This window comes from Micropterus dolomieu, linkage group LG20, assembly GCF_021292245.1.
Source record: "Micropterus dolomieu isolate WLL.071019.BEF.003 ecotype Adirondacks linkage group LG20, ASM2129224v1, whole genome shotgun sequence".
Lineage (NCBI taxonomy): Eukaryota > Metazoa > Chordata > Actinopteri > Centrarchiformes > Centrarchidae > Micropterus > Micropterus dolomieu.
Genome location: NC_060169.1, coordinates 20,161,994 through 20,189,650, shown reverse-complemented (window position 1 = coordinate 20,189,650; position 27,657 = coordinate 20,161,994). Strand labels below are relative to the sequence as shown.

General features: G+C 40.0%; 1 protein-coding gene and 1 long non-coding RNA gene across 4 annotated transcripts; one reads left to right on the top strand and one right to left on the bottom strand.

The window, feature by feature from the left end:
* Positions 1-471: 471 nt before the first annotated feature.
* Positions 472-13,617, bottom strand: LOC123958957 (calretinin-like). 3 transcript variants are annotated; one of them, XM_046032747.1, is made up of 11 exons: positions 13,369-13,617; positions 6,584-6,660; positions 6,202-6,291; positions 5,809-5,889; positions 5,126-5,182; positions 4,556-4,633; positions 3,945-4,000; positions 3,811-3,850; positions 3,017-3,070; positions 1,191-1,262; positions 472-1,025 (listed from the first exon to the last, which is right to left on the bottom strand). In XM_046032747.1, the coding sequence occupies exons 1-11, from the start codon at positions 13,460-13,462 to the stop codon at positions 909-911; spliced, it is 816 nt and encodes a 271-aa protein (XP_045888703.1). In that variant the 5' UTR covers positions 13,463-13,617; the 3' UTR covers positions 472-908. The 3 variants fall into 3 exon arrangements, 1 of the variants encoding a protein (XP_045888703.1); XR_006822190.1 differs by lacking the exons at positions 3,017-3,070; positions 3,811-3,850; positions 3,945-4,000; ... (4 more) ...; positions 6,584-6,660; positions 13,369-13,617 and adding exons at positions 1,374-1,536; positions 1,693-1,847 and having other exon boundaries at positions 955-1,025; XR_006822189.1 differs by lacking the exons at positions 3,017-3,070; positions 3,811-3,850; positions 3,945-4,000; ... (4 more) ...; positions 6,584-6,660; positions 13,369-13,617 and adding an exon at positions 1,374-1,845 and having other exon boundaries at positions 955-1,025.
* LOC123958958 lies at positions 755-23,944 on the top strand. Its single transcript, XR_006822191.1, has 3 exons — positions 755-1,052; positions 1,210-1,287; positions 23,620-23,944. It is a non-coding gene; the product is annotated as an uncharacterized LOC123958958 (long non-coding RNA).
* Positions 23,945-27,657: the final 3,713 nt, after the last annotated feature.

Genomic DNA, 27,657 nt, shown 5'->3' with positions numbered 1-27,657 from the left:
TTTAAAAGTGCAAATTTTTTGTTGTCATGTTGTATTTTCTTGATTTGAATACATAGAGAGTGAGGCAATCATGCTGTTATATGTGTCCCTGATCTCTCAGCTTGTTCCACTCTGCTCATGTCTCAAGGAGCCACAGAGGTTTCGAAGAGACTCCTATGAAAAATGGAGCAGCACAAGCTTTTTCGACATCATACTTATGTTACCAGGAGATTAGAAAGTGAAGGTGGAGTACTCTGGAGAAAACACTCTTGCTCTGGGCATCTCTATGGTAATCTTCACTGGAACCACGCAACTGTCAGAGAGGGGGGAAATAATTTTCTTTTACGCTGCGCTGAGAGAAAAGACTAAACAAACCTCTCACAGCAGAGGCAGTGGCACAATTGAAACAATCCCCCGATAGGTGAGGTGCAACAGAACATCGTTTAGATGAAGTTAGGACTTTTTAATGCATGTGAATAACTGGGACAAGCGTTGTCATAGTATATTTATTAATTCTCTCAGTAATATTTTTAATAGAACAGTACAAGCCTTGTCAAATAAAACAGGGTTAAAATCTAACAGAAATAAATATAATAAATGAAGATTCTAAACAACACAAGTATTAATTTTAGATTAAAAAGACAAATGCATATTAAAAATGGGAAGTCAAATAAATAAATACACAAAATATTCCTGTAGTCATTGCTATTTAACTATAGAACTGCATGTAAAGTTAAAAAAAGAAATGACCTCAGTGGGGTTCAAAGCTAAAACAGCAGGGCCAGCGGTACACTTTGTGCTCTCAGGAGAACATTTGTTTTCACTTTAAGTGGTGTAGCGAGGTTAAGGGTCACACATGCACCAGGTTACATCAGGGGGTAGGAAGGAGCAGGCGGTGGGGGAGGCCAGCAGGGTCCCAGGCAGGGAGGTCACAGCGTGGAGTCCTCGCAGAGGACGATCTCCAGCTCAGTGCGGTACAGTTTCCCTCCGTCAGACAGAGCCATGATGCTCTTCTTGTACCCCACCAGTCCTGTTGAGTCCACGTCCTGCCAGAAACGACACAGTCACACACGGTCAGTGGGCACAAGGTGGTCTACAGATGGTGCAGTACACTACAGAGGCATCTCTGGCAGCTATTCCATCTCAGCTCTATATTTGGCAAGTAGAAAAGTAATCTGAACTGATCAATCAATAGGCTAACTATTCATTACCATTTTGTTCTTGTCACAGAGGTCCTTCAGCAAAGCATCCAGCTCCTGCTCATCAATATACCCACTACCATCCTGGTGAAAGAGAACAACAGGAGAGGTCTGAGTTATACAGAAGAAGTATTTAATGTAAAAACAAGACCAGAGTGTACAGCCATGCAAGCAGTGAACATGCAGCATGTTTACCAGGTATAATGATTCCGACATTTACCAGTTTAGCGTGTTAGCATGCTAACATTTGCTAGTTACAAAAAACATAGAGCACAGCTGAGGCTGATGGAAATCTCACTAGCAGGTTTTGCACGTCATAAAGTACTGGATAAATGCAAATGTTGACCCGATGATGGCGCTAGAAAGAAAAATCAGAGGATCACAAAAGTTACTAAAATTTATCATGAGGGAGGCATGAATGTGTGGCCATCTTTAGGCTAGTTGTTGAGGCATTTCACTAAAAAACAGAAATGTCAAACTCATGGTGGTGCCAGAGGAAAAGGCAAGTGATCACCAAAGTTAGTAGGATTTATCTTCTGCGCACCATGAATGTCTGTAACGTTACAAAATTTCATAACAATCTGTCAAATAGCTGTTGGATAAAGTGTGGCCGACTGACCAACTGACATCGTGCCGCTAGCATGACTAAAACCTGAGTGTTTATCAAATACTACTTGTTTAGGATAATTGGCATTACGTGTAAATATACAATCAATTTAAAGCCATGAGTGCAATAAAAAAAAGTGACTTTTTATTACACATAATATAGGGTGACCAGACATCCCCGTTCCCCAGGGACAGTCCCAGTCTGGAGCTGTGTTAATCATAGACATAGAATAAGGTGTTAACAGACCTGAAATCATAAATTTACGTGGCCAGAAAGACTGGACAGCAGAGCATACAGGTGTCGTGCCGAAAAGTGATCAGTGAAAATTGACTGCCGTCCGCGGGACTGCTCGCAGCATGTTAAAGCTGTATCGCCCAGTCTCTTTATGTTTACAGCTGCTTTTCTCATGATCAAACAGACATAACGTGCAAATAAACATCACTTTATATCCGTGCAAAGGTGTGTCTTCGTGATACTTTAAAGTTTATTTTAACGGAATAATCACAGTTGTGGCCATTAAGTGTTAAGTTATCAGCGTAATCAGGCATGATTATAGGCAATAATAGAAGCCTGTTGTTGCCAAGGGAATATGTGTTTGGTTGGCCTATGTCTAATATCCTTGTTATATTTGGAAAACACAATGTAGCCAATAATTAACATGACTTACTGCTGAGTTATATATAAATTAAAGACATGATCTCTTTTACAATTATCCGTATGACTCTACATCATTTAACTTGCTGTGTACCAACTAATCCAGTCTTTTTACCTGTTAAAATACCTTTAAATGGCCAATAAAACTCCTGTAATGCAGTATTTCACTTGCCAGAAAGTGATTGCAGCCTCTGTTGACTGAAAAGTTATTACTGCAAGTTATTCTGAAATGACTTGATTATATTCATGAGGGTTATATGTGACAGATTATAACTCACTTCTCTTAAAATCGCACACATAAAATACAATATTCTACTTGCCAGAAAGTGATTGCAGCCTCTACTTATTGGCTGAAAGGTAGTTTCCGCCTCAAAATGACTTGATTTCATTCAGAAGAGATTATATTTCACAGATTATAAAACTGAAATCGTCCCCGTATATAATACCATTATATTTTTTTAATGACATACTGACCACCAAACCAAAAGTCCCTGGTTTTCATTTCAAAAATCTGGTCACCTTAACACGGATATAGTATATATGTAAGCAAACACACAGACAAACATGCTCTGTTTACCTTATCATAGAAGGTGAAGAGGGAGTCAAACTCTTTAACTTTAAGCCTGATGCCCTGTGAGTAAGAAGGAGAGAGAGAGAGAGAGGTGAAATTTGTTAGAAACAGCAGGATATTTCTAGAGAGCGGTAAAAGCCCCACCAGACCCAGAACTGATATTAATCCATGCAGATTATGATAACTGGGACTAGAGTTGAGTTAATCCTGATCCGACTAATCCTCTGTCAGAAAGGAATTGTTGATCTGCTCTAGCCAGCTAGAATGTACGTATGGGAACATACGTGACAAAATACATATACAGTATATGTAGATCCGTATTGTCAATGTGTCACAAATGTTGAACTTTGACGCATCCAAATGGTATACATAGTGGCTAAGTATTCCCTAAATACTGTCTTATAGCCAAGAATATACATGAATCTGTGCAATAATATTTTAAGATGCAAATGAGAGAACTAGATTAAAAAAACACAGGAATTAATTATTAAACTTCAATTAACAATTTAATTGAACATAAAAGCTGTTCATAAACAGAAAACAGGAGGCTATCATGTTGACAGAAATATTATACAGCAATATTTAATTCCTGTAGGACTTAACCTAAGTAAATGTACATTTTCGTCAATGGCCCATATGTCCTTTCAGTACTTTAATGGCAAGTAATCCTCCTGTAGTGAATCCAATAATGTGGAATTGTACTACTTCTCTACAGACAGTGTTACAGGACTTCAGTCTTAAGTAGCTATACAGTAGTTGATGTGATTTTATGCCTAAAATCAATTTGAGTGTAATCTTACCTCAAACTTCAGCAGGAAATTTTCCTGGACCGGCAAGAGCCTGCAGTGGAGGTTTCACCTTGTTAGCACTCTTTAAGAGATGTTTAGACATGTACATACAGAAAACAGACAAACAGTACTGGAGACACACTCACCTCGCCATCTCAGAGAGGCCCAGCTTACCATCACCGTTCAGATCAAACATCCTCAGCTGCACAGAGAGAAGATCAGCAGAGAAATTATCAGAGAAGCCACAGCAAACTGAAGGTCTTCATGTGCAGCCCCACACACACATTTTACATGTGAAACACATACATTCAGGAAAACTTAAATGGCAGCAGAGTGTGTTCAGAACACAGATGACTGATGGCCAGAAAAGTGATGTATCAGCACTACAGGTGAGCTGGAGGGTGAACGCAGACATTGATGTTGCTCAGTACATTAAAATTTAAGCCTTTAGGGATTATTATTTCAGCTACATTAGGTAGAAATGTAGCAGCCAAGTGCTACATTTTGGACATATGGGCATGAAGGGAGTGTAGATGTGATGTACTCCTGCTTATGTCAAACAAAAACAGACTGAAATGTTCTGTTTTCGTGTTAATTAATTCATGTTACTGACAACTTTTTTAACTGATGCTTCTGTGGTTCAGCTTATGTGCTGTCAGTACCAGTTTAGGTATCACTGTAATGTTAATATAAATATGGATAGACGGGGGGAGAAATGCTGGATGGAAAAACATATTCTACACGCAATGATACTCACAATTGTCTCTGTGTACTCATTGAGCTTCTTTTCATTGTAGTTTCTGTTGGCCTTCTTCAGCAGGTCTGACAGGAAACCCTGAAGAGACAGTTAGCCACTCCCACAGTCAGTGACTAGAGGTCACAATGCATTTATGATCAGTGGTTAGCAGTTATGGTGAAAATGAATAGGGTCTATGCACAGAGCTCAGGATGTGAACGTGTTTGTTTTCAGATATGCTACAGTGGGCTAATTGTTTTTCACATGACAGTGAGAATATTCAATGGAGAGCATAACTCATGTGTGCAGGCTCACAGTAGCTCCCTCAATAGAGAGCACCAATTATACCACTAGCCTTACACAGAAGCTAATCACCATCTCAACCAAGGTCTAGTTTGTTTACAGTATTTACAGTTATACACATTACTGACTATAATTATCATGTGTGAGGGTATTTTTTTAATTATTTCATAGGTCGGATGCAGAACAGAGAGTGTGTATGTTTTTGTAGCTGTGTCTTTAGCATGTACTGTAAATAATTCGACACTGCATGAATTAGCTTTTGACCAGTTTTGGCACATTGCGTTTTACCTTCAGCTCATTCGACTCAATGTATCCGCTCCGGTCAGAGTCATACCTCCGCCAGGCCTGTAGGAGAAGAGAGAAGTTGTTACAGTAGCTCTCAGTGAACATGTGTGTTACTTCTTTATGACGCTCAATCTTACGACTGGCAGACCTTCTCTATATATTATCTAATTAAAAAGAAAAAGACTACAATAAAGACGAAAAAAGGAACTAATCGCTCACACATGACACATCTCACAGGAGCAAGTTGGGGTTCAGTATTCTGTCCAAACAACACTTCGACATGCTGATTGGGGGATCGAACCACTGACCATCTAATTAGTGGACTCAGCTGCCCCAAAGATGTGACACTTAAATCTGACATCGTGTAAATATAGAATTTGTTGAAGCCCTTATCAAAGATGGATACCTAAACCCCTCCAGCACTCACTGCCTTTCCCCTGCAGAAACTGTTCTCCATTCATAATGTATGGCTGTCTGAGAATAGCTTTAACACACAAGAGCAGCCTGAACATCACACCACCGCTGGAAACCCTCCCCAGCCCAAGCCAGAGCAAACCAAGTGTGTGTATGTGAGGCTTATTTTCACTCACAGAGGACAATATATTCGATGCCTCACTGTTTTCTCTCTAATTGAATCAGGTTTGATGAGTGTGAGACTTAAGGTACACAGATATACACAAACTTACAGCCATAAACTCGGCGCTGGATCCCACAAATTCTCTGAAACAGAGCAGGAAGTTTTCCTCTGTGGGCAGAAGCTGAGCCAACTACAGAGTGGAAGATAAAAAGACACAATGATTATTATTCCAGAGACCTATATTTTATCTTAATGCGTCAATGTTTATATTTACAAATACAAGAAACATTTAAAATGTAGGCTTTATTTAAGCAGTAGCTATGTTTTTTGCGATGATATTTGTAGCATTTTCTGTTTTATTGGACAGATTGACAGTAAAGATACTGACAGGTAACATAAGGGGAGAAAAGGGGGGGGTGACATCCAACAACAACAGGAGTTGAACCAGGGATGTTGTGGATATAGGCTACTGTCCAGTATGTGTCTTTTGATTAGTTCTCACCTCTGACATCTCAATTTTCCCATCAGAGTTCTTATCAAAGTTGTCCATAAATTCCTTCATCTTCTCTTTGAATATAGCATGTGAAGGATCCTGCAAACACATCAAATCACAGATCAGAGAGACATATATTTAGGACAAAAACCTTGATGTCATTTCTAGGAGAGAGGGTTGCCTTAGCAATTGTGATTCATATATCGTCATTTTATTTTGTGAAATGATGGACTGAAGAAACAGGAATTACTTTATTAATATGCATTCATTTTGATGGTAGAGAATTAACTCATATTTCATATTTATTTATTTTATTATATGTGTCAGCTACACGAGTCACATGAAACTATGTTAAGTATTCAGAAATGTGCTTCAGTAAGCACACGCTCACCACGCCTGCTCCTCGTCTCGCGGTCTCCAGTTCTTTGAAGAAGTTCTCCAGCTCCTTCCCTTCGATGTAACCGTTTCCTGCGGAGCACCAGAGGAACTAAATTAGTTTGGCACAAATGGTGTTATGAAGCTTTTAAGTCGCCCCAAAGCTTTGTTGACCGTTCAAAAATTTAATGAAAGACTTAGATGTGGATGAAAGATTAAAGTTCACCGGGGGTCTTTTTGGAGCAGTCATCAAACCTCAAGCTTGAGTCCAGTCTCAAGTGCTCTGTGACTGGATCCAAGTGGGAAGTTTATAGAATTGCTTGGACTTGGATGGTATAAATGCTTCAAGCTGTAATTAAATCAGTTTCTTTGAGAGTATTTCGTTGGTTTAATTCAGTGCACAAGTCAAAAGACATTCTGGGTCATCAATATTCATGAAGGCCGGAGCTCCGCAACACTGGGAAATAAGATTAACACGTCATATCATCTCTACAGAACTGAAACTTTTAATTGAAAACTCTGATGAACTAAATACACGCCACACAAAAAAAAGCTCATGTCCACAGATTATTCTCTATTCACATTGATATCTCTTGTGCCAAATTGGCTTTTAGCAGTGGCAGGGATTGTGGAGATTCAGTGATGTGCTGTAGCAGAAAAAAAAAACAAACGACGAGTCCAGTGCAGCTGGAGTGTAAGCAGTATAATGAGTGTATTCTAGCCTAAGAGGGTGAAAGTGGGCAGTCAGACTGATGCTTATTGGGGCATTCTGTCCTTGTTTCTGGATTTGTACTTCTTATGACAGCCACATGACCGGGGATGATTCAATATGATAATTTTTCTCCCTGCAAGTCACAGGGTAACATAGGACATTTAGCGTTCTCTTTTTAATCATAAGAACAAATCCCATCTGTCTACAGTACGATCAGTGGGGTTGGGGGTTTGTGTCTTTTATCGTACAATATACATCAATGAAATTGTTACAGATGTACAGAATAAAACGCAGACATTCACCCTGCCCCCCTTGCCATCTCTTAATCTCTTAGCCTCTGGTGTCCTTTCCTTTGTGATCCCACCTCCCAACCTCCCAACCCCCCCATAGGTGCTCCATGTCGCCATCTGTGTTTCAGTTGAGCTGCTGTTTTAGATATAAACAAGTAACTGCAGGAACACAAAGCTTTGGGTGCAGAAAACAAAGTAGGCCAACACAAAGCTGCATCTACTCAATACAACCTAACATTCATTCTTCAGTTCAGTTTCACATTCAAACTTGAACTGCTAATAATTTCTAATCATCAGCTCCTATACAAACTGAGTAATAGCTAGACTAACCCTTGTTTGTCATATGATCAAATTCTGTACCAAACTGTGCCTGGGAAAAAATGTGAGATATTGTATCAGCAGTTACAATTATCATATCTGCATCTGCAGTAACACTAATTGACATTTACAGAGAAAACATCTGACAAAAAATGTACTTTCAATAATTATTATAAAGTCAAATGTAGTCAAAAAAGACTACTTTTGACAAAATTGGAGATTGCTTATTTTGGTGGTTTAAAAAAGTTAAATAAAGGTGAGTACAGTTATCCTTTACTATGTTACTTTCTGTAACACACAAACTCCAAAAGCTGCCACAGGAGAGCACAGTCTGGATATAAACAATAACACTTTTTAATATCTTTACACTCTGTTATTCATACTTACATCAATTCAGATTTGACAAAGAAAAAAATGAATATGTTTAAGCAATGGAAATGTTGTCTTTTATTTAAATCCTAATAAAGATGCTAACATGCTGAGCTTTCACAGGTACAGGATCACAGTTACCATCTTAGTTTAGCTTGTTACCATGCTAACATTTGGTAATTAGCATTAAATTTAGCACAGAGTAAAGCTAAGGCTGATGGGAAGGACATTAGTTTTACAGGTATTTGGTCATATACCAAAGTATTGATAAGGGATACAGTTTTAACTTGATGATGGCGCCATGTGAAAAGCTAAAAGCATCACCAAATTGTAAATTTCTTGGCAATCCATCCAACAGTCATCGTGATATTTCACATAAATTAAGTGTAACAAAAAGGAAGGGGAGTCTCATTGTGCGTAACCGTGCCAGCAGTGGTCTTGTTGTCCTTCAAGGGTATATGAGAAACGGCCATGTCCTACAGTGCAGATACAGTAGCTACTGGGCACATGACTGGACAAAAAACAAATCTTGCTCTGATTGACTCAAAGTAAAGTTGTTGTACTATACTTGCACTGTTACAGCATCGTCTCCTGAAATTGTGAAAAATTATATATGAAATTGGTATCTAACCTTTTCACCTGAAAAAAGAATTTTGAATTCTGATATAATCTTACATAACTGAAACAGGAGATTAAAAACAGTATAAAGTGTCTTAAGTGAGAAAGCAAGGGACAAATAATTAATGATGAAGTATATTTTTTATATTTTATTTATATGTTTAAGTCCTGTGACTTGTGATAAAGCCCCCATGTCCTCAGTTCATTGGGGCTCACTGCCAGAGTTTAGCTCCAATACAAATCTGCCACATGGAGCGCACCGCTGCACACTGAGCAGATGCAGCCCTCTACTTCCCAAAACATTTTCAAGCACAGCTCAACTGCTGATTGTTCAATGGCACTTCAAAACAACCCTGTTGCAAAACTCATAATGACTGAAACCAAATGTAAAGGAAAAGCATTCGAAGACTTCACACTGCTGCTAAAAATTATTCCTTCGGATTATCTCTGGTTTCTGTTTGTCCCAGTTTTCCCTACAGCTAATAGGAGCATCGGTTCAGTCAGTCGCTGCTGTGCTGCAGCTGCGGTCAAGAAAACAAGTTATATCTTAGCCAACAACAATCCATCACCCATTACCAAAAATAGACAATTTACAGTGAGCCCACACAATATTCAGTGTTTCCTCTGAGTGCAGGGCTGGACTGGTAATCTGACATATCTAGAATTTGCCTGGTGGGCCGACGCACCTTCAAGCTGATATAATTTAAATTATTTATTTATTTAAAAAAACTACTACCAACTACTACTAGTAGTACTGGCCAACTAGCAGCCCATAAGGCAGTGAAAGGCAGCGGCCCATTGGTTCATTTTCTACACTGACACAGGTCTGGCCCAATCACATCTCTTACCCCCCATTTCCAATGAAGCTGTGCAGAGCGAAAATCTGTTAATGGATCAAGTCGTCAAAAAAAATAAAAAATTTTAAGACGGATGCCAAAATAACCTAATATGTTTGCTAGCTTCAGTATCCGACTTTGTGTAGCCACAGTCCCTTGAAGGAGGAAAGGACAGCTATGGTCACTACCAGGCAGAGGAAGAGGAATGTGACAGTGAAGCAGAGGGACACAGTGACCATGACAGGGTAGAGGGACAGAGTGAGCACGAGGAGAGTGAAGGTGAAGTGGTAAGCATGGAGTAGCTTAACAGGGACTTGTAAGGAGGGAGCAGGGAGGTAGGGTGTGTGCCATGCCATAATGACGATGAAGATGATTACTTCAGTTAAGGTTCATGAAAATAATATAATCGTACCACTATCATAAAGTGAGATCGTCACTTTCTGCTGGCATTGTTTTTGTAGCTTGCATAGTTCCCTAATGCAATTGCAACTTCGGCCAATCATTCTAATGGCTGGCTAGGTGATGTTATTTTGTCAGCCCACGCTGCTTCCCAGCAGTCCCAGTATGTTTTTGTTGAAACTGTACAGCTTTCTCAAGGAATTCCAACAATTCTGGACCTAAATTTGAAATCATAATGTCACTTCTAGCAGAGTTTTCTTTTCTTCTACTTGGGGATAAGTTATGTACTCCATGGCCACCTCTGATAACCAGGGAGTCAGTAACCTGCGAATGAGTATGCCCCTCCCCCTACTAAAAAGGTTAAGAACATCAGCTCCTCTTTGACCTGTGTCACTACCCCACCCCCTCACCCTAACTCCCCCCTTTGTTGGCCTTACCTGCTCTACCCCTCTCTCCTCTGAAGATGTTTGCAGACTAGTTATGTCTAACCATGCCACCACCTGCCCTCTTGACCCGATCCCCTCCTCCCTTCTCCAAGCAATCTCAAGCGACATCCTGCCATTCCTTACCACACTCATCAACTTCTCAATTCACCACTTATTCCACCCGCCTTCAAGACGCTAAAGTCAAGCCGCTCCTTAAGAAACCTACCCATGACACAGCCGACATCCGGAACCAGTATCTCTTTCAGTCCTTTCTAAAACCCTGGAACGCCATCTCTAACCAACTGTCATCATATCTCTCTCAAAACAACCTCTTTGACCCTCATCAGTCAGGCTTCAAGACTGCACACTCTACTGAGACGATAGTCTGCTGCCAGAGCCTCGTCCCTCTCATCTCTCCTTATTCTCCTTGACCTATCTGCTGATTTCGACAGCGTGGACCACCAGATCCTCCTCTCCACTCTTGCTGAACTCGGCATCGCAGACTCTGCGCTAGGCTGGTTTACATCCTACCAGACGAATCGCACTTATCAGGTCACAAGGAATGTCTCTTTGTCCAAACCCTACTCTCCTGACACCAGTGTCCTCCAAGGTTCAGTACTAGGACCACTCCTGTTCTCCCCATATACTAGATTTCTAGGCTCTCTAATCACATTGCCGGCTTGTCCTATCGCTGTTACGTGGGTGAGACTTAACTTTTCCTCTCTTTCCCCTCCTCTTGGCGCATCACCTAAAGCTTAACCTTGACAAGACTGAACTTGTCGTCATGCTGGGGAAAGACTGCCCTCTCATGGACTTACTGGTCAGTGTTGAGGACAGTGTCTCCTTCACCAACCGTGAGGAACCTTTGCGTAGTACCAGACAACCAACCTGATTCTGACCAATCTGGCAGAACTGCTCTTTACAACATCCGCAGAATCCAGCCCTTCCTTACAAGGAAATCAGGGAAAGTTTAACATTTCTTCATAGTTGGGGGTCCCACAGTCCATGATTCTACCCATTCCGCACACTCATCACAACTAGTGTGATCTGAACTTCTCCTGTGGAGCTGCTTGAAGACGATGGTTTTTTTAAAAAGTCACTGCAGTTGATCAATTAGACACTGATCCATTGGCCATTAACACTAATTATCCAAAATTACCCAAATGAGTGTTTTCTGATCTGGCGCCCCTGTTGGCAGGACGACATGAAAATAAATTGTGAGTTTATCGGACAGGGGATTCCAAAGGGTTTAACAAAAGAGGTCAGAGAGTTTTTACTGACTGTTATCAGAAAATAATCGTTCTGTTTGCAACATGAAAATCACTAAAGTTGGAATGGCTCACAGTGAGACAGAGATGCTTGTTTCCATTCAATGACAAAAAAGGCATAGTTTGATGACATTGTGAAGTATAGCGGGAGTTGTGGTCGACATTGTTGAATAACCACCATTGCCAATGAATATCTGTCTGATGTGACTCAGGCAGAAATCATGCCCACGGACGAGGTAAAGTAGCATATTAAAGATTTATTTACGTTATGTTAAGTCACGTTCTGTGACTTCCTTCCTCACTCTCTGATACCAAGTTTCCTCAGAAGTTATAGCAACTAGAGTGTTTAAAAGAAAGGGCCATTGACATGCGAATGTATGTATTTCTTTGGGTTTGAATATTGTATGAAACATTTGGAATAGTGTAAGTACACAACTCAACAACATATATAACATAGGTCTAGTTGTTCTTAAATATTCGAATGGGAAATGTTACATATATGTTACTTTAAGAAATTAAGCAATTAACAAAATAGTTATATCAACTAAATGATTAATCAGCTCTACAGCATTAAATAGCTTGCATCAGCAATAATAATCAATTCTAATATAACAATCATCATTTTACCTGCATAATGAGTATTTTTACTTTTGATATTTTAATTACATTTTATATGAATGTCTATTTACTTGTACTTGAGTAAAATGTGAAATGTGATGTTTCACTTGTAACATGTTATGGTATTATTGTGGTATTGCTAGTTTTAAAGGATCTAAATTGCACCACTGTCACACACACACACACACACACACACACACACACACACACACACACACACACACACACACACACACACACACACACACACACTGTAAGCTCCCAGATTCAGAGGCTCCTCCCATTAAAGTTCAGTAGAAAATGCTCCTTTACTCTGGCACCCTCCTCTGTGCATCCTTTTATCCCTCCCTCCCTCCCCCCATCTCTCCTACACTCTCTCTCATCCTTCTTCTCTTTCAGCTCCCCCCTCTCTCCCTTATCTTTTTTTCACTCTCTCCTCTTCCTCTTTTCCAACCTTCTCTCTATAACTTATTTTATTTCAATCATCATAGTTTTAAAAAACACTTTAGATCCGCTCACAAATTTTTATCACAGTAAATAGCAATAGTAAACCTCAGTAATTTATATTAGCCTACAGGATGTACATAAGAGCATTAAACACTCGATACTGACGGGTTTACTACAGACACACGGGGAAAAAAAGACACTTGTGAAAAATATTGCCTTCACAGGTCGTATTCGATTAAAATTAGCTGAAGCGCAAATATAATTTTCTTACAGTAGCTGGTGATAATACTTTAATATTTTAATGATTTTGAAACAAGCACTTCGCTTGACTTTTTTTTTAAACTCTCACAGGAAAACGAAACTGTTGTAATATAGTAAATAAAAACATGAATTTCTAATATCACACACTTCTTAGTATGATTTTTTTTTTAGCTTCTTAAGTAATTGATCACTCAATTATTTCCACACTTATCAGCCTGGATGACAGTTGAGCGCACTGACCGTCTGCGTCAAAATGTTTCCAGATGTCGATGAACTGCGAGGCGGTGATCTCAGCCAGTTGCAGGTGGGGCGGCTGCTGTGCTTGAGTTGCCATCTCTGCGGTTTTTCCTCCTGTTAGTCGAGTGTGATATGTAGAGGTAAACTTTTCCCGGTGTAGAGCTCCTTGGTACTGTGGGTAGCTCCACCTCAGTTGGGGTTTTTAAGCCCCCCGCGGAGCGCGCACTTCTCCTGCCCGCCACATGGGGGCGCCTTCGGGGCGAACAGAGGCATGCAGGAGACCAATTACAGAAGGAGGAGGAGGAGGAAGGCTCTCCTGGGTTTTGCTTATGACTTACCGTTAACTGCTGTCCAGGCTGCTTGTTTGATAGCAGACTCATTACACATCATCCAGTCCTGCTGTTCCCTGGAGGAGAGAATTACATCAAACAATTGATCCTTCAGCAGGACGCCCTACTGGCTCCACTGCATTTTGTAGGATCTTATATGATCTATGTCACCCCCCATCTCTTTCCATACTAAAGCTCTATGGATTGTGAATAATCAAATAAAGCATGAATAAATTAAATATCCCACCTCAGGAGGAAGAACTCAAGACAATAAATATGTGCAGTAATGTGCATCTCATGCTCCAGTAAGGGCCACATTGTCTTCGAAATCACTCCTCCCTTACTGTGTGCTTAGTTTTTGATTATAGCCTACCTATTACACAAGACCCTCCCTCCATTCACAGCTTTTACTTTCATTCCCTCCCTCACTTAACCTTTTACACCCTCCATCATTCCTCCTGGCCTGCGGAGGTCGGAGGAGTGCTCAGTCTCCTTGGCTAATCGAACCCATACTTGGTGTGAATCCAAGCAGCAGCATGGCTACTAAATCACCAGCACGCCTTTGTTCATTCTGCAGGATAAGCCCATACACTCCTCCTATGTTTTTCTCATCTTCCCCTACTACATGTGGTGCATCTCCCTCTCCGGTATGGTCCCCACAAGCTGCTGTGAAGGATGGGTGCTGTGGTGGGGGGAGGGGGTTCAGATGGAGAGTACGCAGAAGAAGAAGAAGAAGAAGAAGACACTTTATCTCCTCCCTGCAGATCTGTGTGTCGCTGATCACAGAGAAACGGAAGAAAACCAAAACAGAGACAGAGTTGTAGAGGGCAGACAATGAGTGTGTGTGTGTGTGTGTGTGTGTGTGTAGGATAAGTATGTACAGAATATGTATGTGGCAAAGACAGAAAGCGAGGGTGGGAGAATAGACAGCGGGGGAAGATATTTATAGGAACTCCCATCATAAAGCCTAAACTGTATGAATAATAATTACAGATTTTATAGGATTTGTTTGCAGACTCGTCTGTGTTGGAAGTGCTGGACGTAAAGTGATGGGATGAATAATGAAGAGCTGTGTGGGATATGAGAATGACGATGATGGATGATAAGGGACAAGATGTTAATAGACATCTGATCACCTTTCAAATGGAAGTGTCAGGTGGATATGAACACGCACACTAAAGCACCTACAGATGTGCTGCACAAACACACACACGTGCATGTACACTCGCACAATATGAATTTCAAACAGGCAATAGACGGGAAGGTGTTAGCATGCCAGCATTTTGTGGATTATAGATTAGAGATATTTATGCAATCCTGTTAATGCTGTATTACATATTTCATGTGAACTTTAGATTTGTTAAAAGTGGCATGTTGATAATTAATATGGAAAGGGAAAGCAGGATGAGGAAATGTTGCGGGCAGCCAGGTGTTTAAGAGGCTTTTCAGTTCACTTTGATTTAATTTAATTTAATGAAATGCAACAACAATGTACCATCTCTGGTGTTATGCAGCATTATGCAGGATCAAGCACTACAAATCCTGCATGAGTTTATGCATAAAAAGAACCCGATTATTTAAAAAACAATAAAATGATAAGATATGGTCAGAGTGGAGAGAGTGGAGTTACACTTGTTCTGCTGACAAATTAAACTGAATGAACTCTGACTGAAATATATTGTCATTTAATTAAGAGGGAGATAAACTAATGACTGCTGGTTGAAACCGTGAGTTAATGGTTTTTGTTATGGATGATTATTACCTCCAGTGTCTGCTGCTGCTTCACCACATCTGTCCTGCGTGAATCAATGAAAACCAACACCACCTACCCGTTCACTCTCTCTACACCTTCATTAAGTACCATTTAAAAGCTCCAATAGTCCAAGTTTTAAATAAAAAATAAATTGACCTTCTCTGTGTGAATATTAAGGTCATTGCTATCTATTCTGGTATCCATTTTGCAATGACTACAGAAAGCCTTGTGTTTATAGAGTCTCTTAAAACTAAAGCTGTTTTGTCAGGCTGTGATACAGCCTCCGAGGTTGAGCTCCCTTTTCCTTTTCTCAAAGACATTAATCCTAAGAAAGAAACACCAATTTTACCCTTTTGAGAAGCAGGAGTAAGAAAAAAAGTGCCAACGGTTCTGTTTTTAAGCATGTAATTTGTTTGTTTCATTCTTAGGGGCGCTGTGCTTTGCTTTGTGATGTTTATATGATAAGACGATAAGATAAGGCAGAGGCATATCATATTTAACATTAGTGTCTGCTAAATAACACAAATGCAGACTGCCTTCCGTGCCTAAATGTAAGCTCTTGCTGTTCTCTGAGAAAAATTCAGTTGCCGATTAACAAGCAAGACACTGATGATATAAAGTCCCATATACTAACACATTGAACAGAGTGAGAAACCATATCTCACAAAAGAAATCTCTCAAATATTCCGTGCGGGGACTAAAATGTTGGACACCACAAGTTTAAAGGGCTGTTTGAGGATATGATCTTGGTTCTAGGGTTAGGGGTAGAATTAGGTTAAGGTCAGGGTTAATGGTTAGGGAATACATTATGTCAATGACTGGTCCACACGGAGTGACACAAGGATGTGTGTGTGTGTGTGTGTGTGTGTGTGTGTGTGTGTGTGTGTGTGTGTGTGTGTGTGTGTGTGTGTGTGTGTGTGTGGCAGGACAGCAGCTGCCTGATGAGCCCTTTGCTGATGTTTGCATGCACTGAGTAACCTCTGGCATGTAGTCACGGTTGAATCTCTCCGTGCCTCATTCTGATATCTGATCAACCAACACCACGCGAGCCAAAGAGATGACTCACCTGGCAAATTAACTACACCTGACAATGACATGATATGGAGAGAATAGACATGGCAACCATAATAATAGTTTATTGAGAGGTCAGGGGTATGTGGTGTAAAGGAAAATTGAAGACTGACAAAGATGCATTATAAAACAAGCAGCCTCTTTCTAAAATGTTGACAGCTTTGTTGCACTTGTAACAGTAGAACAAATTCCACCTTTGTCACTAGTTAACGACGTCACATCCCAGCATAGTTTTGCTCACTTTCAACCTGAGCAGAGGTCTGATCAACCAAAACAGCCACGAGCATGATGTTGATTTCCATCAAACACAGTGCTGTGCCAGTTTATTCCACTACGATGGTCAAAGTGAACATCATCCTTGTGAGGAACCATCCACGTTGGTTCAGTCCTGAACCTCCACTCCAGATAACTGCATGCTGATTAATGCACCTAAAACATACCTTCACCTGGTATTCACTAAATACATCACCAGGACACATGAAAGCACATGCAGTTCAACAGACAATCAGTCTGCTGAAAGGATGCTGTGCAATCAGGCCTCTGTGGATAACAGTGCAGTGACCCATAGCGGCTGTTTGTCTCGCCCACCTGTCATCATTAGCTCCACAGCCGCACAGGACAGGCGTTTTAATGTGAACTCCAAACCTGAACTTTCACTCTGCCACTACCAAACCTCCAACAAGTCGATCCCTCCTGTAGCGTCTCATCATGCAGCCAATCAGACATCAGCTGAAATGCATCGCTGAAATAATAAAGAATAATAATAAAGAGTTCTCCTCACTGCTGTGATGCCGCTGAGACAACACACATCCAAAACTGCATAATCACATGCTCAGAGGAACAATAAATACCAAATATGCATATTGTTGGTAGGAATGAATTTCATGATGTGGGATTATTTGTGTGGAAGTGTGCATGTAGATTAAATTAGGCTTTCTGGGTTTGACTGCCAGAAACATTTGCTCCAGCGTTAATACAGTTGAGCAGAAGTCAGAGTGGGAGTGTACGATTTGTGTAAATTAGAGTGACAGGGTGCCTCATCGCAGTAATCAGCCATTTTTATCCGTTGCACAATGTGGGCTGTAGTGTGATCATCAGAGATGGAAACTGTTGGAGTTGCCAAAAGCTCAAAACAGATAAAGCAGAATCCAATTTTCAGTCTGTCTGGCAGATTGTATTGTGATTAGTTCTCTGCAGAACACTGGAACAGATAAACACCTTACAATGAGAAAAACCCCATCATCATTGTCTGCATGCCATTTCTACAGGCAACAGATATGTAGAAAATCACATAGCTGCACAAAAGACATGGCCATCACAGGGGGGCTTCCTGCTGAGATAGGAGCTGAATTCACACAATGGGACCCAAACATCAACATGCGGCATTTCACCATTGAGGCAGGTGTTAAGCTCGACAGCCAGCTTCACATGATAAAATTGTATTTTAGAGTTAGCGAACGGTTGTGAGGAGAGTGGCATCTCTTTGGACGATGTGTCCCACCATGCATAGTCATGTCATTATAACTTACAGTCAGTCAGAAAAGGCACATACGGTAGCAGAGAGTAGGGTTGAGAGCAAATTTTGCGCACACACACAAGCACACATTTGTTTTGGGAAATACAATAAGCATAAAGACTGGAAGCCTGGCTGTGTCCAAAGATTATTTAATTTGTACAAAAAAGTGTGGTTGTTTCTTGACCAGGAGCAATGACATCCTGTAGTCTCTGGTTGTCCGACAACCTCATGGTAATGACAACAGACCAGGAAGCAAGCAACAGACAAGAAATACTTTTTTAAATAGACTGTTTTTTTTACAAGATATAACTTTAGTTTAAATTAGTGAGCCTAGAGATGCTGGTAGATGGATTTTGTTAGGCTACCTTTGGACAGAGTCAGACTAGCAGACTAACAGACTAGCTGGGCTAAGCTAACAGGTGGTAGCTTCATATTTACCATACAGAAATGAAAGTGGTGTTTTCGTCTAACACTCAGCAAGAAAGTGTAATATTCCTGTAACTACTTTGAATCCACCAATTATATTAGAAATCCACAGAGTACATATATGTACAGATGTTGTTCACATTCCTCAACACTCCTATGTAAAGGAAACACTGCTTGTGTTACACAGCCACACTGCCTGATACAGTGGAGGGTTTTTTTATTTGACTGTAGAGAAATTCTAAATGTCCCTTCTCACTACCTGTACTACCACCTTCTAGTGTGAGGTCGCACAGTTGTCCTTCTCTGAGTGTGAACATGCTCAGGGATGCCAAATAATCCACATCCTCCAGTTGTGAACATGCTCAGGGATGCCAAATATCAGTACCACCAGTCTCATATCCTAGTTCACTGATATTTGCAACCAGCAACTGGTACATTTACTCATTTGGCAGACGCTTTTATCCAAAGGTACTTGATTAGTTTCTCAGCCCTGTCCTCTAGAATTAAGACTTCTTGTCACGGTTTGGTCTTGTCTGTTCTGTGTTTTTGATCCAAGTTTCAGTCTGTTTTCCTGTTTTATTTGGTTATGGTCTATGTTTTTGAGGTTTTGGTTTTTGTATCAGCTTGCTTGTCCATTTCTTGGTTTATTTTTTAAATAGTTTGTTCATACTGGAACATTTGTACATAATTACATCTCTTGGTGACATCTCTTTTAACTAAATAATTGAAATAAAACGGATGGTCATTCCTCACAGTGTAGAGCCTTGTATTACCGTGACAAACTGAATTCAAGCATTGATCAGACACAGATTGCATCAAATAATGTGAATGGTGGTATCCAGGGTATTATAAAGCAAGTGTTTGGCCCCACACACAGAATAAGGGCTCACGTGCCATCCCGGCCTGCAACCACCACTCTTTATCATCTGTGTTTTTTGGGAGGAGAAAGGAGAATCTGTGCAGATGAACATGGATCACACACGGAAGGAAAAGAAGTCTTAGCACAGGAGCTCAGCGCTGTGATGAATCATCTTGAGTTGACAGACCTCCATAAAGAAATGCAATGAAGCTCAACAAACACTCCCACATGCACATACAAAAACGCAGTATACATACTGGAGCAAATATATCTTAGATGGGTGTGTAAGGTATATCCATGTGCACGTATTAAATGCCAACAAGTGTCCCTGAGGCCTGATTTGTGCCATGTGCCCCCCACCTCTGTCCAGGCAATCCCTTTTATTAAGAAAATTCAATTCAGTTGGTCTATTGATGTGCCTTCGAGCTAAGAGGGAAAGACAGAGAGAATTACAGTAAACACTAGTAAAGAGCTAAGCTATCAGCCATTGATGGTGATTGTTCAAACAAGAGAAATAACAGTGAGTTAAATCAGTCCCTGTTATTACAAGTGTTACAAATCAATCAAATTAAATTAAAACCAATGCGGGCCATATGGGACATAATCTAGCTGCCAAACTGTTGGAAAACACGTGTGACCCAACAGACACTCAGCAGCTTCACACACTAACTCTTTTAACAGATGCACATTTAAAGCTTTGAGCTCATTGTGTCATTTTCTGTCCAAAGTAAAAACACGATGGAGCCAAAGTGCAAGCTGTTGGCTCTGAATGGAGGCCAGGCAGGTTTTAGTCATACCAGATTAACATTTTAGACTTTTCTGATTTTTTTTATAGCATCCCCACCCTTACAGAGAAATATGCTAATAAATAAACTCACACTCTGTGTCAGCATAAAGTTGATCTAAAGGGTGACTTTTCAGACCTCAGATAAAATGTTGGTTCTTTAAGTAACCTTACTGACTTTGTACAGTCATCCATTACCTTCCTTTTATATAATTTAATCTTCCTAAGTATCTGTCTGCAAAGGTGTGTATTACAGTGTATATATGAGAGTAATGCAAATACATTTTATACACTTCGAACTATTTTTATTTTCAAGTACCTGTTCAATCTGATATTTCTCAGCAACAAATTAACTTCAAGTGGGCTCAGTATGAGACATTTGTCTGTGGGTACGTCCACCCCTTCACACACAAACACTGCTTCATGTATTTGGATCTTGTTGAATATACAGTTTTTGCCTTCGTTCTTATGCAGGAGGTTGTATTTGACCCACAACAGTGAGTTAGCATCACCCAGCTCAGCTCTTTGTCATATCAGGCGTCCACAACCTACAAGAATTCCAGTTTTTACGTTTTGATACAACATCCTCAATGCAAAATAAATCACTTCATTCATAAATCACTTCATGGGTTACTTAAAAAATGCAATCCAGTACAATTACAAATTACTTGTTTAAAAATGTAATCACAACATAATCCAAGTACCACAAAATAAAAGTAATGTAATCTGATTACTTTCAGTTACTTTTGAATTACTTCAATGCCAAATAAGCAAATGAAGACAAGAGAGTATCAATTATGTGTTTTTTGCATAATGTATTTTTAGAGAAACAAGCACAAAATCTTCCCTTCCCTTGAAATCATGTTTAAATGTTTTTATGATATGCTTTGCACTATGTTACCAATGTGGCAGTATCTGGCCCATCAATGTCAAATAAATGTGTTGCATAGGTATTCTTAATGACATTTAAGAGTTTGTCATTTGGAAAAGAATCTTAAAATGTCGATGACTCATTCTGCACTGGTTGTATTAATTTAGCGTTCGATGGAAAGATTTCTCAATATAATGCTGCTGAAGCAGTGATTCTAGGGCCGGGCCCCACTGATTACTGTACAAAAACACATTTTTTCACTGATTTCACTGATCTTTACTTGTTGCTGAAGTTAGTAAACAGCTAACTAGCTGCTGTTATTAGCTCAGTTAGCTGTTCTGTCACTGGTCATATTAGCTCTGCCCGTGAAAAGCGGGAGTGTTAGTATTTACCCTAGAATGTATAAAGGTGTTATACAGTCTATGATGAACACTAACTATACACTAACCATACCAACCATATGGAGGCAAATAGCACTGTTTCTGCTTAAGGTAATCCCCAATTTTACAAAATGTACCTGTAATCTGATTACGTCTATTTTTTCTGTACTGTAGCGTGATACAGTTACTTTATTTTTGTATCCTGATTACGTAACAACTTACATGTAATCCGTTTCTCCCCAACCCTGTAGATCACTCACACTGTACTTGTCATTGTTAGATTACTTTACACCAAGAACTGATGTGTTGTTGTCTGCAGGCGATGTGCAATAATTGTGTTGTGTGTTTAAGATGAGACAATTCAGGGTGTTGTGAGAAACACGTTAATGTTTTAGATTTTATTATTGATTACTTATTGACCAGAGTGGCATGGTGTGCAGTGGTTAGCGTTGTCACCTCACAGCAAGATGGTTGCGGGTTCAAACCCCAGTTGCTCCGGTCTTTCTGTGTGGAGTTTGTGGGTTCTCTCTGGGCTTCCTCCCACCATCCAAAGACATGTGGCCTAGGTTAATTAGTGAGCCTAAATTGTCCTTAGGTGTGACCGGTTGTTTGTTTATGTGTGGCCCTGCGATGGATTGGCAACCTGTCCAGGGTGTACCCTGCCTTTTGCAGGATGTCAGCCACCCCCAGGATAAGCGGTTGACGATGGATGCATATTTATTGACCATCCTATCCTGTAATTTGTGTGATTTTTAAGTCAGATGTATATAACTTAAAAGGAAGCAAAAGTATAAAAGAACTGTGACAACATTCATCAAGAATATATATTGTAACATGTATGCATAAAAACATATATTTTAAAGCTCATTTAAATATATTATGCTCATCTATTAAGTTATTAGTAAATTATTGTTAAGTGTTGAAGCAATGTGTTAATTTGACCATTCGCCCACTGTACCATACGGAAATAATACTGCGCAGAAACACAAATTTAAATGAACCTAAATCAACTGTTGGTTCAGAAAATGTTCAAAGATTAAAAAATCCCCATTTTAAATCCCCATTTAGTGTTAATACATCTTATAAAAAGTGAAGTATATGTGATAATATAAAATATATACTTGAGAAGGTTCAGGTTAACTGTGCAAGTAAGTAATTATTTTTACTTACTTGCACAAGTAAATAATTTTTTAGCTTCAGGCTGTAAATTAACACACCCACATTTAGGTCGCTGACTGACCTTGATCTAAGTGTAAAGACAGCACATGTATGAAGTTGTGTGTTGCAGTTCATGAACTGCATCTCCTGCTGGTTCCTCTCTGCACATATGATTGTGGGGGGAAAAAAGCTTGAGTGCCAGAGAAGAGAGTTAAACTGATTAGCATTTTAAGAAAACAAGCCCAAAGACCGTTGTACTTTGGCAATAAATCTGGGACTACCCAACATGATTTACATACTCAATCCATAAAAGCAGCCATTAGAGCAGGAATTAAACCGCAATATTTCCAAGAATCGACAAGGATTGGCACTCCAATTCTAGCCGGATGTCAGAGGTTAATTGGTTGTTGTTGTTTATGAGTGGAAAACACCTGTCACAATGAAAGATTAGCGGACCCAAATCCATCTTTTCTCCTCCAATGAGTTTTTAATTTTTCCCTACAGACACCTTAACTGTATGTCCAACCTAATGTAATAGTAAAACCATCGCTCTAACGCAAATGAAAGTTGGATTAATTAATTCCTCTTTCCCACAGATCTTCCGACTGTGTAAACTCGTTAGTGAGGTCTTGAGGATTAGTATAGGAATATACAGCACAGTATATATTTATCACTTCAAACGTTATCTGCAGCAGTCACAGTTTTGAGCAGGAATGCTTTTATCTTATTTGATATGACTTCAAGTCAACAGTCCAGCTGGATTACATCGTTACAGTTCTATTTTTCTTATCTTTGCTCCTCTTAGTCTTTCCCATTTTCCCATTTCCTCTAATACTGCAGAAAATAGCTGAGCTTCTTCACTATCAGCAACTGTTCGGCAGAGCTCAGAAGGCTTTGCTTTGGGCAGTACATTTTAAAAGCCCTCAGCCATGACAGTAACCAGCCGCTCTCCAGGGCTGTTAACACAAATTAAAATGCTTTTTTTCATATATGGTCATATCCCTGTTTATGCTGTAAAGTATTGCTTGTGTCTACCGCACCATATGTGACATGGCTCATGTCCACTTTTCCACTTCAGAGATTGATCTATCTTCTCTCTGTTTTTAGATGATCCATCTTTCGTCTCTAGGAGGGACAAAGAGGGTTTGTTGTCAGACAACAGCTGCAGGAGGAGAGAGAGCGGCTCGTTTGCATCGCTGCAGCGTCGCTGTGACAGAGAGCAGATGTTCGCTGTGATTGCTTAGTGGTGTGTTTATTTCTACTCTCTTCCTCATCGAGTTGGAGTTGAAACATTACTGTCATCCTCAACATTCATGCTGCGTGAAGACTCACACTCCACTTTTCCAAAATGACCCTGAAAATGTCATTTTGTGTTGTGACATTATATTACAATGACTCCAGAAATATAAGACCATCGTGTATAAACTGGTTTATTCTGTGGCATTGGCTCTGTGTATGATTTGCCAGTAAATAATAAGATCTGATCTGTGGCACAATGTCTATAATAATAATAAGAGTCCACAGCCATGCTAGCAGCTCTTTAGTTTAAAGCACAGCAAAGCTTTGAGCTAAATGGCAACATCAGCGTGCTGACATACAGAAGTTTAGGTATAATTATTTACCATGTTCACCATTTTAGTTGAGGGTGTTAGCATGCTAACATTTGCTAATTAGCATTAAACACTAAGTATGGCGCAAGATCATCAGGATCCATCCAATGGTTGTCAAAAGATTTCACTCAAAACTACTAATGTGAAGCTCATGGTAGTGCTGGAGGCCAGGGGGGTCACCAGAGTCAGTGGGATACATTCTCTTGGGGACATAAATGTACAAACGTTTGTGCAAATCCATCCAGTACATGTTGACATTAGTTCACTCTACATGGACAGCAAACTAACCATTATAACCATATTACAAATTACATGTTACCAAATATGTATATACCATGCGTGATTTTGCATGAATCAAAAGTTGGTGGAATCAGCTAGCCTGGCTCTGTCCAAAGGTAATAAAATATCCACCTACCACCTAATTAATTATTTTAATGAATTAATACTTAATTAAATCTTGAGTTTTAGAAGCGCTGGTATGGAGCCCCTGTTTCCATTCTTTATGCTAAGCTAAGCTAACCAGTTTAGCTATTGCTTTTTTCTTTACCATACAGCGATAAGAGTGGTATCAATCTTCTCTTCTAACTCTCAACAAGAAAGTGAATGATTCTATTTCCCAAAAGGTCCCAACTATTTATTTAACGGTTGACTCGTGAACAGAATAAAACAAGGAGTTTAATACTCATTTTGTAATGCTCAGGATGTTTTGAGGAATATTAATATGCCTACTGTCTTTATTACTGTCCGCTTTATTTCTCTGACAGATTAGCGATTGCAGTTACAAAGTGAGACTAACGAGCAAGACAGTTTCTTTTACAATGAGATCAAAGAGAGACAAGTGACTGAATTCCTCTGGTGAACACATCCTGCTCTGTGGGCAACACAACTCTCCTCCTCTCAAGTTTATTCCTGCTGCTTTGTTTTTGTTGCATAATGAGCGTTTCACTTCACCTGATCTGTCAACATCTTTTCTCTGTAGACAGCACAGCTAGTGGCGAGTATCCACTCAGCAGTGATGTGAAAACAAAAACACTCACAGAATCTACATGGCATTTAAATCAGCCCAAAGCTTCAGCTTCAGCTTGGCTGAAGGTTCATTATTATCATTATGCATCTGATTCACTATTGGCTTTCTTCTCACCATATTTACCTTCTGAAGATCTTTAATGGGGTTTCTAATATTTTGTTTCCTTTGGGGTCAATGACGCAATATTTCATCACCACATATCATTGTATATATGGTATCTCACAAAAGTGAGTTCACCCCTCACATTTTTATAAATATTTGATAATATATTTTCATGTTTCATGATTTAAAATGACTTTATGAAATGTTAGCTTACTAGTCTTCTGTGTTATTTGTCTGTACCTATGTGTTTGTATTTTTTTTATATGCTGCTGCCTGTCTTGGCCAGGTCATCCTTGCAAAAGAGGTTCTTAATCTCAATGGGACTCAATTTGCTGTCCCCTCAAAATAACGCAGCCGTTAATGTCTAAACCGCTGGCAACAAAAGTGAGTTTGGGAAAATGTAATTGGGCTAAATTAGCGATTTTCCCTTCCTGGTGTCATGTGACTCATTAGTGTTACAAGGTCTCAGGTGTGAATGTGGAGCAGGTGTGTTAAATTTGGTGTTATCGCTCTGACACTCATACTGGTCACTGGAAGTTCAACATGGCACCTCATGGCAAATAACTCTCGAATTGTTGCTCTACATAAAGATGGCCTGGGCTATCAAAAGATTGCCAAGACCCTGAAACTGAGTTGCAGCACGGTGGCCAAGACCATTAAGTGGTTCGTATGAATGCTGCCAAAATTGCTTCAGAGGTTGAAGGGGTCGGGGGTCAGCCTGTCAGTGCTCAAACCATACGCCGCACACTGCATCAAATTGGTCTGCATGGCTTATAGTTAGGGCTGGCTCAGGTGAGTCCTGAACGATCCCTTAGTTATGCTGCTATAGGCCAAGACTGCTGGGGGACTTCCCATGATGCACTGAGCTCCTCTCTCCTCCTCTTTCCCTCCCTCTGTATGCAACCTCATCTCATTAATGCACATTACTAACTTGTCTTCTTCCCTTTCCGGTAGTCTTGTCCTTTCTCATCTCCTGTCTCCTCCTATCACTTCCTGAATATTACTTTAATTATATCTGTACCTTTATTCATTCAGTCTATACCAACATCAGCTTTACTGTCTGTACCTCTGTGTGTATATTGTGTAGGCTGCTGCCCCCCCACCTCCCTCTCACCCGCTTTGTGGCTATCTGCTCTTTTATGAGTACAATGAGATAACTGTTGTTGTGATTTGGCGCTATATAAATAAAACTGAATTGAAAACTGCTGTCCTCCTAGAAGGGAGCCTCTTATAAAGATGATGCACAAAAATGCCTGCTAACAGTTTGCTGAAGACAAGCAGACTAAGGACATGGATTACTGGAACTATGTCCTGTGGTCTGATGAGACCAAGACAAACTTATTTGGTTCAGATGGTGTCAAGCGTGTGTGGCGGCAACCAGGTGAGGAGTACAAAGACAAGGGTGCCTTGCCTACAGTCAAGCATGGTGGTGGGAGTATCATGGTCTGGGGCTGCATGAGTGCTGCAGCACTGGGGAGCTACAGTTCATTAAAGGTACCATGAATGCCAACATGTACTGTGACAAACTGAAGCAGAGCATGATCACCTCCCTTTAGAGACTGGGCCTGTACTCACTTTTGTTGCCAGCAGTTTAGACATTAATGGCTGTGTGATGTGTTATTTTGAGGGGACAGCAAATTTACACTGTTATACAAGCTGTACACTCACACCTCACATGAAAAGATATAATCAAATATTTACAAAAATGTGAGGGGTGTGCTCACTTTTTTGAGATACTGTATAATGATACAACTTATTTTTCATCACATTTTCACTTGTGCACATCAATAATTGACAGTGATTAAGCAACCTTTAGATAAAATGAATGAATTCAAAGTTAGGTCAAAATACAGTTCAAAAGATGGACTGTGTCAGCATCGTGTGTGTGTGTGTGTGTGTGTGTGTGTGTGTGTGTACATGAGCATTGTGAGTATTTAGTGAGTATTTGGAAAGGGCAGAGTGGTGACAAGAATATTGCACAGAGGACAGATTGCACCTCCTCGCAATACAGCTCAGCTCTCACACACACAACTTCCTTTGTATTAAACCTCACCATTTTTGCAATGAATTACTTATTTATTTGCTTTCTCTTCCTGTTCAGCATGTAGAGTATGATGGGGGGAAAAAACTCCTAAATCATCTATTTGTATGAATGTGTCTGACTGTTTTTACAGAAACGTAATGCATTCAGTTGAGAAAAGATAATCTGCTCAGTTCTGAATTTACAGTATACCTCAAAATCCCTAGAGAAGCTCTCATTTAGCTCTATTTCATGGAAGCAGATGTATCCCTCCTGTTTAGTTTTACCCTGGGAGACATACTCCTGTAATCACCGATCAGCCATGACATTATGACCACCTGCCTAATATTGTGAAAGTTCCCCTTTTGCCACCAAAATAGCCCTGG